This window comes from Triturus cristatus, chromosome 5_1 (assembly GCF_964204655.1).
Source record: "Triturus cristatus chromosome 5_1, aTriCri1.1, whole genome shotgun sequence".
NCBI classification, from domain to species: Eukaryota; Metazoa; Chordata; class Amphibia; order Caudata; family Salamandridae; genus Triturus; species Triturus cristatus.
Window position 1 is genome coordinate 167,387,332 of NC_140587.1, and position 14,839 is coordinate 167,402,170.

Here is a 14,839-nt window from a genome sequence, read left to right on the forward strand (position 1 = left end):
ATGAGGGCGGTGCTTCGAGTGACTTACGAGCGGTGCCCTCAAACCACGGTGCAAGCAGTGGCGTCGATTTGGGTGTGGAGTGGCGGTGTCGGGGAGGCCAAGGCGTCCCTGTGAAGCAAGGCAGTGCGGAGTGCGGTGCCCACAGGTTGCAGTGCGAGCAGCAGCTCGGTAGCAGCGTCAGCAGGCGTCGTCAGTGAGCCCAAGGTTGCGGTGCGGTGTTCTGGCGGTGCTCTCTGGTGCCAAGGCTTCGGCTTGAAGCGAGGCGGTGCGGAGTGCGGTGCCCACACGTCGCGGTGCAAGCTGCGGCTCGGTGGCGGCATCAACAGGCATTGTCGGTGAGACCAAGGTTGCGGTGTAGCGGTACCCTCTGCGGTGCCTTCAGGACACGGAGTCGGCAGTGGCGTCGTAGATGTCGTCGAGTAGCTTTTTCTCTGATACAGCACAAAACACACAGTCCCAGTGCTGTGGGCAGAAGAGCTTGAAGTCTTTGCTGTTCCTGAGACTTCGTGAACAGGGGGCAAGCTCTACCTCAAGCCCTTGGAGAGACTCACAAATTAGGTTGCAGAAAGTCCAGTCCAGGCCTTTCACTGCCCAAGACAGAAGCAGCCACTGCAGGTCAGCCCAGTAAAGCACACAGCAAAGTGGTAGTTCCTACTCACAGCTTCTCCAGCTCTTCTTCTTGGCAGTCTTTTTGATCCAGATGAGTTCTAAAGTTCAGGGGTCTGGGCTCCAGTATTTCTACACAAAAATCCTTTGATCTTGCAGGCAGAGGGTGTCTGTGCCCGGCCAGAACCAGTTCGGCCTTCTCTGGTGTGATTTCCAGGCAGGAGTTGGAGACGGCATTGTCAGAGGCAGACCAGACCCTTTGAGGTGCAAGGAAATCTCCTTACCCTTCCCCCATCGCAGCCCAGGCCTATTCAGCCCTTTCCCGACCTGCCTAGACTATCTGGAGCCCATCTGGCTCCCCAGCCTTCTGTCATCCAAAACCCAGGCAGGCAATCCACATTCCAGCAGAGGCACACAGGATGACTGAGCAAGAAAATACCTACTTTCTAAAAGTGGTATTTTCAAACACAGAATGTAAAAATCACCTTCACTAAAAGATGCATCTTTAGATTCTGAGTTCAGACATACTATACTTCATTTTCCTACCTAATTCCCTGGGCCAGTTACGTTTAAAAGATGTTATAAACAAACCTCCTATTCCTTCCTATGGGGAACCAGTAGCCTTGCAATAGTGAAAAACAAAATAGGCTGTAATTCACTATTGGGACATGCCACACACACCGGGGCATGTCCCACCTTTCACTTACAATGCACCCTGCCAACAGGTGTACCTTGGGCCTGCCTTAGAGGTGCCTGACATGTAAGAAAAGGGAAGGTTAGGGACTGTCAAGTGTGTGCACTGGCCAAGTCGACATGGCAGTTACAAACTGCGCGCAGACTCTGCAATGGCGGGTCTGAGGTACCTTTTCAGGGCTACTCCTGTGGGTGGCATAATCACTGCTGCAGGCCCACGAGTAGCATTTGATCACATGCCCTGGCACACTCCGTGCACTTTACTAGGGACTAACAAGTAAATCAAATATCCATTCATGGAAACACCAATCCATACCACAATTTACACAAGAGAGCGCCTGCACTTTACCACTGATCAGCAGTGCGAAAAGTGAGCAGAAACGTTATGCCAGCAAAAACAGAGTCAAAACCTGGCAGGTCAGAAAGCAAAAACTCAGGGGAAACACACAAACAGATGCCAAGTCTAACAACTGCCTTTAGATATGCAACAACGCAAATGTTTTTATACATTTTTGGCGGATTGGGCTTTCGTCTCTGCAAAGTCACAGAAAGGAGCTCAGCTAGCCGTCTGTGAAGAGGTGGGTGCTTCTGAAGAGGGAGCTCAGCTAGCCGTCTGTGAAGAGGTGGGTGCTTCTGAAGAGGGAGCTCAGCTAGCCGTCTGTGAAGAGGTGGGTGCTTCTGAAGAGGGAGCTCAGCTAGCCGTCTGTGAAGAGGTGGGTGCTTCTGAAGAGGGAGCTCAGCTAGCCGTCTGTGAAGAGGTGGGTGTTTCTAAAGAGGGAGCTCAGCTAGCCGTCTGTGAAGAGGTGGGTGCTTCTAAAGAGGGAGCTCAGCTAGCTGTCGGTGAAGAGGTGGGTGCTTCTGAAGAGGGACCTCAGCTAGCAGTCGGTGAAGAGGTGGGTGCTTCTGAAGAGGGAGCTCAGCTAGCCGTCTGTGAAGAGGTGGGTGCTTCTGAAGAGGGAGCTCAGCTAGCCGTCTGTGAAGATGTGGGTGCTTCTGAAGAGGGAGCTCAGCTAGCAGTCGGTGAAGAGGTGGGTGCTTCTGAAGAGGGAGCTCAGCTAGCCGTCTGTGAAGAGGTGGGTGCTTCTGAAGAGGGAGCTCAGCTAGCAGTCGGTGAAGAGGTGGGTGCTTCTGAAGATGGAGCTCAGCTAGCCGTCTGCGAAGAGGCGGTGCTTCTGAAGAGTGAGCTCAGTTAGCCGTCTGTGAAGAGGCGGGTGCTTCTGAAGAGGAAGAATGCAGGTTTTTAATCCCTTCGTCTTTTAGGTAGGAGACCGCTCCTGCAAAGCTTCCTACTTTCTGAGGGTGGAAGGAGGATGTGCTAATTGTGTTATTATCTCTCCCCCCCTTGTTATGCCCTCTTACTTACCACTAAGGCCCATCATTGTGGGGAGGGTAATTACCAGTGGTTAGTGCCCGCAAGTGCAGCCATTAATGCTTGTGTGTATAAAATTAGATATTTACTCCGTGGTCGTCATTACGCGTTTCGGCTTTTGCGAGCCTTGTTCACGTGCCATAATGGGGTATTTTCTGTGCTCTTTTAAAGTGACAGTGCAATGATTAAAAACGTCACATGACCAGCAAAACGATGGATATAAAGAAAATCCATTACAAATATAAACTGTATAAAGGTCAAATACTTATACGTTGACATTAAAGATTGAAATTAACACGTAGGCATAGATGACATTTACCTGTGTTTAACAATATTTTAAATTACTAAAGTGCATTGTATATGATGTCAATGTTACATATATATGGTAAAAGGAAATGGAACTTCGTGAACCACCTCTAGTCTATCGAATTGAATTTTTTAACAAGGCACTTAAATATAAAATAAATTCAATGAAGGGAAAAATTGCCCCAGAAGTTTCTAGTGTGCTTGAAAGCACAGTGGTCCTTAATTGATGTTTTCTTTTATGAAGTGTATACAGTGGATTTCATCCTGCAAGCTCTAATTTTCTTTTGTGGGGATGCACACGCTTCCCTCCGATATGCCCAGTTTAATCTCTTCGGTATATTCTGCTTTCTTTTTGTTTTTAATCGCTATACACTACCTTAAATGTGATACCCATATGCTCTCTCTTTCTGTGTGATTGGTTCCCTTCAGTATACTTTATTCCCTTGTGTGTAATCGATCGGGATAAGTGAGCTCTCCAAATACATTTGTTTTTATTGATGAGGCTCTTCCGGTCTCCTCTTCCAGCTGGCAATTCCAGTTTTAGTGCCAAGATGCCTCGAGGTGAACGTGGCTTTCTTTAAGTGAATCACTCACTCACCCACCTCCAGATGGGAGTTGGTGGGTGTGGGTGATCTAGGAGCCCTTACCCCGGGCGCCTTCGGCAAGTAGTATGGCAGTAACCACAAAGGGGGTAAAGGCTGCCAGGTGGGCGGGGCTAGGACTTCGAAGGAGTGGGCAGTTATAACTGACACCTCATTTTCTTGTGGCCGTGTGGCTCGCCGGTCAGGGATTAGCGAGTTTTTGGCTTATCAAGTTGGTTAGTGGTCAGGAGCCGAAGGGAACGGCCCCAGGAAATATATGATCTTGTTGCTAAAGGGGGACTTCCCTGAACTGCACAAGATGACATTGGGAAACGGGCACTAAAGTGGAAAGAGGAAATTGGGGTTTCGGAAGACCTATTTTTTCACTCATGTAAACTGGCACAGAACATTTTAATTCCGGCCCGGTTACAGGCACAATACTACAAAACTTGCTTTTCACTATACTAAACTCCAAAACAAACTGCCAAATGGGGTACTGGGAAAGGAACATAATGCCCCAGGTGTGCATTATTTCAGGCAGACCTGATCCATATTTTTGCCTCCTGTAGCATGCTTAGCAAGTTGAAACTGGAGATCACCAACTTTCTTAAGGAGGTATTAGGAGTGGAATGTTCCCTCTCCCCGTCCCTGATAGGGCTTGGGGTAGCACAGGATACACGGGGGAAAATCGGAGAGGAATTAGTGTTTATTGGAATGGCGTTTCTCCGTCTATGCATAGCATCGACATGGTTAGACCCCCCCCCCCCCCCCCCCCCGGGTATGGTGGCTCAGTGGACTAATTCTACTGCAGGGGCCTGTGTTTGACCTCATGTTCACAGGTTAAAATCCCGGCGGGTCCACTCAGCCTTTCATCCATCTGAGGTCGATAAAATGAGTACCATTGCATTGGGTAACAACAAACATCGGTATTCAGCGCAAAGATACCCGTAGTGGTGAACGTGCGCTTTACAAATACACGTGTAATGTTATTACAGCAATGGCTTTCTCGCCTGCTGGCAAATTATAATCTGGATAAGGCTATTTATGCAAGGAGGGGAATACGCTCACAAATGAAAGGCTTAAAAATCTGGGAACCAGTGACTAGATGGTTAGAGGAAAATGGGTAGTTTATAAAGGGGAAGACAACACGGTAATGATATGACAGTCTCATTGGGGTTCATGTGTAAGCGAAGTTGATGAATAACGCATGAACATGACTGACTGGCTCTAACTGGCAACTTTGGTTAAATTTGTACTAGCAAACTGTAAAGGAACTAGCACATGATTGTGTGTCAAACAGAGGATAACAGAATGTAAGACAATGGCCAATTCCACGGGGTGGGTGGGTAGGTACTGGATGGGTGGGGGCCAGATACAAAATTCAAAAATGCATAATTGCCCTGTGATAATGAATTTCAATGTATGCTTACACTGTCATACAAAATGTCAAAGAAATAAAAATGAAAGGGAATAATGGCCAACGTGCAGAATAATGATGCCAGTGACGCACTTCTGGAGGAGGCAAGGAGAACTGATCTTTGGGAGAGAGAGCCGCAGCACAAACCACTGACCACTTTATTTTGCATTAAAAAGGCAGCTTTATTTTGAACAGGTGAACATCACAAAACATTTTCCTGGCATTCTGCCTTACAAAACTAAAATTGCACAATACAAAACATGAACTATCCATTTTCCTACCACCCACCCCTGTTCCCCACCATACCTAACTCGATAACCATCTACTACCTATTGTACTTCAGTTCTACAGTTTCAAACCTTAACTTTCCCCTACAGGCTATGACTTTCTCCATTAATATCTAACCCCTTAAACTCCTATAAGTAACCTACAACTTCCTGCCTATTTCAGGCTAGAGGTTGTTCGTCCCCTCCATTTCAGCGTGGTATGCTTATGGCAAGGCCAATAAAACGTATGTAAACGCAAGCAAAACTTTCCAGGCCACCACCAACCAGATAAAGGCCCAATTGTGGACTTTTCTTGCCCCCTTCCGTGCACCCTACTGTCTTCCCGTATCCAAATCACCGTCTAATATTCAATGTCCGCGCTAGTACCTCTCTCAATTCCAGCAAGTATAAGTCAGTCCCATACCTGGAGAGATGCTCCCCATCTCCCCGAAAAAACTCCGTATTTTCAAATCGGAGGTCTGCATGCTCAATTCGCCCAAAGCCCTCCTTCCTGCAAAAACGTCTCATCTCAGCGTTTAACTTCCTGCGAGCCCTGTCAATCGCCCCCTGCCTGTGGGCCCCTCTCCAGTTCCGCCTAGGAATAAACTCAGTCCATATCACGAAGCATCCTGCCCACTGTTTCTTGATTTCCAATAAATCCTGCTTCATTGTGCGCATGAGTGTCAGACCCGTCTCCACCACTAGGTCATTTTCCCCAAGGTGAATAACTAAAACATCCGGGCATCTCCTGCCTGCTAACATACTGTTCAATCGACTAAATAACTCTTTCCACCGCATGCCCTCTTTACCACACCATTGAACCAAGAACAGGTGTCTGTCAAAGCCCAGGTTCTCTCCATGTCCCCTCTGTGCTGCTTGTCTCGCTGCCCATTTTATGACCGAATGGCCCACGACCCAGATGGATTTGTCCTCAGCTGCCGGGACCGGAACGGAACCTGAAACAGATGAGCACAATCAATAGCGTTAAACAATGGCTCCCCGTCTCAACAATCCAACCATTCCAGCCTCACTTATCTCTGAAAGCAGCCCGTAGTCCATCTTTCCAGCTGCATAATGTCCTCCCTAGACTATCCCCTAGTGCCCACCTAATTTGCTGCCCCAATGCAGAATGAATGGATCCCATACTCTGCCTCTGGAACCCCCAAACTCCGTAAGGCTTTGTGTAGAACTGACAGCAGTCGAACCGGGGCTTCTCACACATGCCTGAACACCTCCCCACGTGTAGCTCTCAACTTGTTGCCCCAAAATACCAGGCACAGGGAAGGTACTGGGTATATTGGAAGAGCCACGCTCCTGCCTTTCGACCTCTGAACCATTTTAGGTTTGCGCAGCAATATTCCAACCTCTCTTCTCTGCGAGCAACGGCCTCCCAGCACAACCCCTTCCGTCCCCTCCCAACACTCAGAATGCGCCAAAAAACAATCAGGACATGAGCGTAGTGAACAAAAATGCCTCCTCATGCCCAGCGCACACTACTGGCAGCATGTGTACCACCTTGCTGAACAACTGCCATGACAAGGGCGGCCTCTTCCGTCCCTCCCGACCCTGCTCCCAAGCCCAGCCTTTGAGCATTCTCTTCCCCAGTTCCCCTGCTGATGAGGCAGAGCCCCATGCTAATTTGCCCATGAATGCAATTCTCACTAACTTCCCGACTACAGTCTCCCTTTCGTCATAGTAAGTATAAATTGCAGCACATCTTCCATCTGTCTCCAACCCAATGGTCTGCGCTGCGCCTCAGGATCCAGAAATTCAGACCATGCCTGACCATATGCACTCCTGGTGGGCTCAGCCAAAATTCCTACCACCAGTTGTAGCATCTTTTTTGTATTCCTACTTGCTACAGTTCCTCTGGCATGAGTGTCTTGTGTCTGTCCGCTCTATGGCCAGTCCATGGATTTTCTCCCACTGTGAATGCAACAAAGCAGCCACAATGCAATTGTCCACTCCTGGCACATGCCTTGCCTTAAAATATCTTGCCTCAGACATCAAAGCACAAATACCTGCAATAAATTCAACACCTGTTTGTCCCCGGCTGACTGACTGTTCATGATCTAGACCACCGTCATGTTATCCACCCTGAAGCACACCCTTTGATGTGCCAGTCCCGCACCCCACAATGTGATCGCTACCACTAATGGAACAAATTCCAGAAAAGCATTACTCCTACCCCTGACTTCCATTCTGCGGGCTATTACTGCTTGCACCCATGTCCTTGCCAATACAGGCCAAATCCCATGCCCTATGCGGTGTCTAAATATCAGTACGTTCCAATCCGTATCCACCAGGCTGCACAGTAGAATCACATTGAAAGAATTAAACAAGCATTGGAAATGCAATAGGTCTCACATTTATTGGAGTTTGAGCTATTGGCATTGTAAATGGCAATGTTTTGTACTTGTGCAATAGGTCTTGTATTTGTTGGAGCTATTGACATTGTAAATAGCAATGTTTTTTATTTATCCTAAGGGTTTTAAATAGCACAAACTTAACACGAAGGTATCAGAGCGCATTAAATGACTCGCAGTAAAGGAAATAACCTTTGGGGAGAGGTGGCTTAATAGAGCTGGCGAACCAGGTTTGAGTTCCCGTAATTATGAGCAAATCACGTAAACACCCCGTGCCTAAAAACATACACATGGACAAAAAGTGAACCTGGTGAAACTATATATTAGCAAGCGCTAACTGACAGCTTTGGGAAAAGTGCCAAAGAGCACACCGCCAGAACCGGGTGCATCTGAAGACTGGACACCAAAGTTAACCACGTGACAGCTGCTGCAGTAATTTAACTAGAGTTGGCTTTATTTATTCTGCCCGATAATGTAACAGTAGTGACACTTTTACAAAGTTCCAAAGGGGCTGGGGCCATGCAGTGGTGGTAAACAGAGCTCCGGTGGGGCAGGGCGATTCATGTGAGCGCAGAACTGGGGTGCGATGTCAGGCACCGGTCGAAGCTGAGCAGCAAAAGAATGCATGTGCCACTCTAGGTTTTAGTAAGACGTATTGGCCTGTAATGCTTCATAAACAATAACAATTCCTGGAAACCATAGAATGGATCAGCAAGATCGCTGACAATTTTGTTCGGAGGAGCCTAAAATAAGTTATAATACCATACTTACAGGCATGGTTGAAAGGCGTATAAATAAACAAGAAATGTCCAGAAGAGAGAACGTTGGCAACCAGGATCGCACGTTGCTTTCGGCTCACATGTTCAGCCTCTCTTTCTTTCTCTTCATCTTTCTGGTTTAGCTCCTGATACTTTTTACTGTTTCGTAAACTTGCCCCTTCATTTATACTGTCGGAGAGGGTGTAGTTCGATGCTAAGCATTTGCATTGCAATAGGACTCGCATTTACGCGAGACCTATTGTTTTACAAACGGTAGGCATTACGACAAGAGGGGGGAGGGGGTCAGCACAGATAACGTGAGTGCAAAGGCACATAAGGCATCACAACAATAAGAGGTAGGGTGGGGGGTGGGGTTATTTGAAGCCCTGAAACTGCAGTAGGTAGCCCCTGATCTCTTTGCTGGTACGCTGGTTAGACATTAAACATCAAAGTGCAGCCTCGGAGGCCCTCAGGAAGTTGTAGTCCTAAACATGCAAGAGGCATGTGTCTGAGGACTAAAACCCCTATCCATGCAGAGGAGCCTGCATCACTGCACGCCTCCACACAGAGAACAGTCCCTAGTGACGTCAGTGCCGAGAGACACGCCCAATATAAACGCATTGGCAAAGGCATCGCCCAGACAAGCCTGCGTTTTATAATTTGTTTTGTAAACATGTAACAGGCATTAAAAGGCATCACAAGAACGTGAGAGACGGCGGGGGAGGGGTGGTTATTTGAAGACACGGACATCACTTGATCTCAAACAGTACAAAAAAACAAGAAGGGGGGCAGCATAGATAACGGTGGTGCGAAGGCACGGTAGGCATCACAACAACAGGAAGGATGGGGCGGGGGGGGGTTGAGAACAGTGCCCCCGCATGCCCGCAACTGTGGTCAGCGTTGGGGTGGGGTACTCAGAGGAAGCATTTCCGATGTAGCAAGGGAGAGTCGCCGTAATGAATTGGTGCTCAGTGTAGCGCTTTCTTACCTAGGCAATGTTTGGCTGCGTCGGTTACACCGAGGTGCCCGCGACAGAACGCGGTGCGGGCGCTCCTTTTAATTGAGGACCCCAATCCTCAAGCTGTGCAGTTGCAGATAAAGTACGTGGTTATCCAGGCAGAAGTGAGTTAAGTCAGTAGAGAACGTTATTGGTTACTGCAAGTCACTGGTGGCCCATTGATGGATAGGGGTACTTAGCAGAGGGTCCTGTGAAATGGGTCCGAGTACTTGCACAGATGACCAAATTAACTGTACACATTAGCTGCAATGGCATAGCACATGTTGCTTATGCCGACTACCTCTGTTTGGTTGGGGTACCGTAAATGGTAGTATTGATGTAGTTACAGCTGCACCGCTGCCTTGTAGATAGATTCACATGCTTGATTTAACGAAGTGTGGCAATATTTTTCTTGACACCACAACAAAATTTTGAAACGCTAACATTTCCCAAGTTTCTCATTCGAAATACATTGCCCTTTAACCTGCGTTGTTATTTTATTTGGAAATTGTATGTAAATAAATGCCATGGCTGCGGAATATCCCGACCTCTGACCAGCGTTGATCTTTCTTGGTTAAGGTTGTTGTAAGTGGCTTTGTTCGAGGGCTGTTTGTCTCCTCAAATACAGCCGAGCTTGAAACTACGGACTTCCTCGATGCCTGCCGTGTCCATACCGTTATACCTTACATCCACACACACACACATCTTACCATAGCTGTGGCTGGTTTGCTTCCCTCTGTCACTTTCCCTTTTCCTCTCTCGCAGTGCACACCGATAGTCTCTTGCGACGCAGACAGTTTGTTAATGGGTCACCACGGTAACTGTAGTAAACTACTTCTCTGCTATTCCCCACTGTACTGCTCTGTTGGAATGTATCATGACATCATAGAATGCCAGAGTGCCTCTCTGTGTTTAGAGCGTCAGTTGATCATCTCAGGCTGAGCTGCTAAGAGCCTGCTCCTGGTGGGGCTGCGTCTGTACCTTCTATCTTCTCTTACTCACATATCTTAGAACCAAGCTACAATAAAGTATTAATCAATTATACAGATGGACTCTGTATCTTCCTTTACCACAATTTGGCGACGATTTTGAACCTACGCATGGTGTATGGAGTAAGGACAACTATGGAACTGAAGGACAAGGAGCCAAGGACATTAAAGACTTTCAACACGCCAATTGAAACTTGAGAATTCAGCTGTGTCAACCTGTAAAACGCCCTGAACAGCCCCACCAGTGTCCTGTACCATCCGGACAGCCTGCAGCCTGGGCGTTTGTCTACTGTTGTGTAACTAAGAAACTAAAGAAAGAAACTAAGAAAAGAAATGAAGAAGCAAGTACTCTACAAGTAACTCGCCACAACCGTGAGTCAACTGCTGGTCTGTCTGTGTTCCTCACTGCATGCGTCATATGAAATGTTGCCCACAAGATGGTGTATCTACACTGTGTAAGTGCCGAGCGAGAGCAAAGTCTACCCCAACGCTAAATAATCCTGGTTGCAGTGACAATGACATTATTAAAGGAGTTAATTTGGAGCTAAGTTAGGGCCCCAGTGTGAAGGTCAAACTTCGTGAAAACTCGCACCTGAAATTTATGGATCGCGGGCAAAATTCGAGCCCTGGTGGTGTTTGAGACTGTTTGGCAATTTTGGCGTATGTTGAGAGGAGAGCGGAAACCCTCAAAAGGCACTCCTGACCTTACCACCAAAATCGTGAGTCAGTTGCTGGGTGCGCATGCTTTCTCTTGCATGCGCGATCTCGGCATGTTTGAAACGTTGCCAGGCGGTGGTGTCACACGCTCCCTTGCGTCACTCCTGCACGCTCTGGTGTTGTCAAAAGCGGCGTTGCCATGGAGCGACATTGATGCAGTGTGGGCCCGTCAACGTAAGTGTCAACTTTCACTGCACTGATATCATTCCTTGCAGTTGAATTTTAGTGAGTGATCACGCTGAATGAAGCTGAGGTGCAATCGAGACAGATGCGCGACTTTTCAGGACGGTAAGAACGCGCATCCACTGCTAGTCTCGTGCCAACCATTAAAACGAGCCTCGTTGGATTTTTCTTCTTTCAAAAGTTAATTGCATACCTATCCAAAGGGGACTTGAGCAGACGGCTTACTCATAAGCCGAAGAGACAATAAGTGCACTTTCAAAGGGTAGCGATTAACGCCAAGGACAAAGCAATCACAACAGACGAGTAAAATCGAGACAAGACAAGAGACAAGTATGTCCTCAATGTACCCACTGGTGATCTAAGTTTGGAGAAATTCAAAGCAGAACATGGAAAACTGGTCACTGCATTAAAGTTGTTTCTTGATGATCAAACGACAATCTCTTCACTGTAAAGAGAGCTTGAAAAAATGCGGAGGATAGTGGATTGTGCGCACCAGAACAAACAGAAAGCAAAGGTAACAATCCAATAAGTAGTAAATAATCTAACAAAACTGGTGCACCAGGAATCCGGCTGCGCAATGTAATCCCCTTTGCAACAAAATATGCATGAATCTATCAGATCTAGTTCTGACCACAGTGACCAGTGACAGGAATCAAGACAGACAAGCGCAAACGGGTCAATGGGCTGTAAGGCTGTGAATTCATTGACAAGATTGCCACCTGGTGGATTTTGGAAGTATTTTTTGTTTTCGCTTCACTATATGGATCTCTAACTGCAAGACATCCTTATCAATCTGCAAAGTCCGTAAGATGTTGCTGGTCGAATTTCATTTATTCCCACACCCGCTACTGTAAATCACGTCACTCACAACAACATCTGAGAACGACTCGCAGAACTGGGTCAACGAGTCCAAAGGAGCCCAATACCAGGAACAGATAGTTCTGAGCCCAGTAATGGCACAGTCGATCTTAACCTCGACAGAGAGCCCACAACAGGGACAAAGGTCTAGGACAGAGAGACCAGAGCTGACCCGTAGCGGAGAACCCAAGAACTGGCATATAGAGCCCAGAACCGGGACACCGAGGCCAGCGTGTCAGAGGACCGCGCTGGACCGTGACAGATCACTCCCTGGAACCTCAAGGGGACAAAGGTCCGTCACAGTACCAGGAGGAGACAAAGATCGTCCCAAGGTCCAAGAACCAGGAGGGGCCAAAAGTTGTCTCAGCTCATTTGCTCTCACTGTTTTTACCATACTACCAGTCATTTATAGCAGAGGGGAGATACCCCAAGACTGTGATGCGGAACCCAGGTCTAGAAGACAGAGTCCAATATCAGGAAAGCATAGTACCAGAACAAGGAGTGGACAAAGGTCATCTCAGAACTAGGAGTGGACGAAGGTTGTGTGGAACATTTTGTTATTTGAGGAACAGTCTCTCTGGCGAGCAGTTGCACACTTTTGAAAGGGCAGGCACTGTGGCTGTGTGACTTTCGGTGAGTACGATCACCTTACTTTGTCTGTTTGCGGACTCATACAGTCATCGCTGTTCCATGGCAGTTTAACCGCTGCCTTTCAAACAGCCCACGAGCCTCCACAGTGCGCATGCACTTGACACGCGCAGCCTTACCAGTCTCGTGATGACTGCAACCTATCTTCTGTGACATTCTGCCTCCTCTTCGAGCTACTTGCTGCGGTGGACGCTTTGGTCCACGCTCCTGCCACAAGTCACCCTGCACTATGTCAGGGATGTGTGTCGCCATTTTGAGTTTGGAAGTTTTCTTTCTTCTTGGCAACTCTCATTGCGGTGTACACCTTTTGGCCAACCGCGTTGCCAATAAAGTTTTGCAGATACCAAAATCACCTGGTCGGCTCCAGTAAGTTTCCTTACATAGTGAGTCACACATTTCTCTCCAGTAGTCAACGGCCGGTGTAACAAGAAAAGGGGAGGACGTTGCGAGATTGATGTAGAGGGAATGGAACTTTTGAACGTTGTGGCACTTCATTTCACTGGTGGAGTTCAGCGATTGCACACTGAAGGAACCCTAGTGTTCTACTTTGTATGCCGGTAGCTGCGGGAAGCCTTGCGTGGAGACCTCGGGTGAAAGATCGTTCACCGGAGCCTAACATTTCTTACTTGATCATAATGCCTATAATTATTGCTTTTCCTGTTTTGGTGTGTAAGGGATGGGGCACTCGGTACCTAAATTCACTTTATAAGATAGTGTCTGGAGCGGGCGGTTAGTCCCCCAGTGCTCCTATTCAATTTTCATGATAAGTGTGTTGTGTTACTAAACATTGAGTGTACCATTTCCTTTGGGGGAATGTGGGGGGTGTTTAATGTCTCATTTCAGACATGGTGTTGTTTTAAGGGTTAGAACCCTCCGGTGTACCCTATTGAGGAGAGGTTGTCGCTTTCATCTTTTCAGGGTGAGTACCCTCTGAGTACCCTAATTAGGGGAGGTTGGGTGGTTTTCCAGGGCGAGCACCCAGTGATGTTCAATGGTGATTATTTTTTTAAGGGTTAGTACCCTCCGGTGTACCCTATTGTGGGGAGGTTGTAGCTTTCATCTTTTCAGGGTGAGTACCCTCTGAGTACCCTAATTAGGGGAGGTTGGGTGGTTTTCCAGGGCGATCACCCAGTGATGTTCAATGGTGATTATTTTTTTAAGGGTTAGTACCCTCCGGTGTACCCTATTGAGGAGAGGTTGTCGCTTTCATCTTTTCAGGGTGAGTATCCTCTGAGTACCCTAATTAGGGGAGGTTGGGTGGTTTTCCAGGGCGAGCACCCTGTGGTGTTCAATGGTGATTATTTTTTTAAGGGTTAGTACCCTCCGGTGTACCCTATTGTGGGGAGGTTGTAGCTTTCATCTTTTCAGGGTGAGTACCCTCTGAGTACCCTAATTAGGGGAGGTTGGGTGGTTTTCCAGGGCGAGCACCCTGTGGTGTTCAATGGTGATTATTTTTTTAAGGGTTAGTACCCTCCGGTGTACCCTATTGTGGGGAGGTTGTAGCTTTCATCTTTTCAGGGTGAGTACCCTCTGAGTACCCTAATTAGGGGAGGTTGGGTGGTTTTCCAGGGCGAGCACCCGGTGATGTTCAATGGTGATTATTTTTTTAAGGGTTAGTACCCTCCGGTGTACCCTATTGAGGAGAGGTTGTCGCTTTCATCTTTTCAGGGTGAGTATCCTCTGAGTACCCTAATTAGGGGAGGTTGGGTGGTTTTCCAGGGCGAGCACCCTGTGGTGTTCAATGGTGATTATTCTGTGGTGTATCTTACCTAAGGGAGGTTGTGTAGTTTTCCACGGTTAGTACCGTGTGGTGTACCCTACTTCGGGGAGGTTGTGTAGTTTTCCATGGTTAGTACTCTGTGTACCCTACTTGAGGGGTGTGGTGTGGTTTTCACAGTTAGTACACTGTGGTGTACCCTACCTAAGGCAGGTTGTGTAGTTTTCTAAGGTGGTTATCCTGTGGTGTACCCTATTTAGGGGAGGTTATGTCATTTTCCAAGGTGAGTACCCTGTGTTGTTCTCTATTTTTGGTGACGGCTGTTTTGTCAGTTTCAAGGGTTACTACACATGAGACTTTCTTTCATG

General features: G+C 47.6%; 1 protein-coding gene across 7 annotated transcripts in view; it reads right to left on the reverse strand.

Moving 5' to 3' along the window:
* Positions 1-5,142: 5,142 nt before the first annotated feature.
* The window catches only part of LOC146830547 (E3 ubiquitin-protein ligase RNF31-like), a 325,057-nt gene continuing 315,360 nt past the window's right edge, over positions 5,143-14,839 (reverse strand). For all 7 annotated transcript variants that reach the window (XM_085604763.1, XM_085604765.1, XM_085604766.1 and 4 more), the window contains one exon: positions 5,143-6,194. In XM_085604763.1, coding sequence (XP_085460889.1) covers positions 5,593-6,194 — 602 coding nt within the window. In that variant the 3' untranslated portion in view covers positions 5,143-5,592. The remainder of the gene's footprint in view (positions 6,195-14,839) is intronic.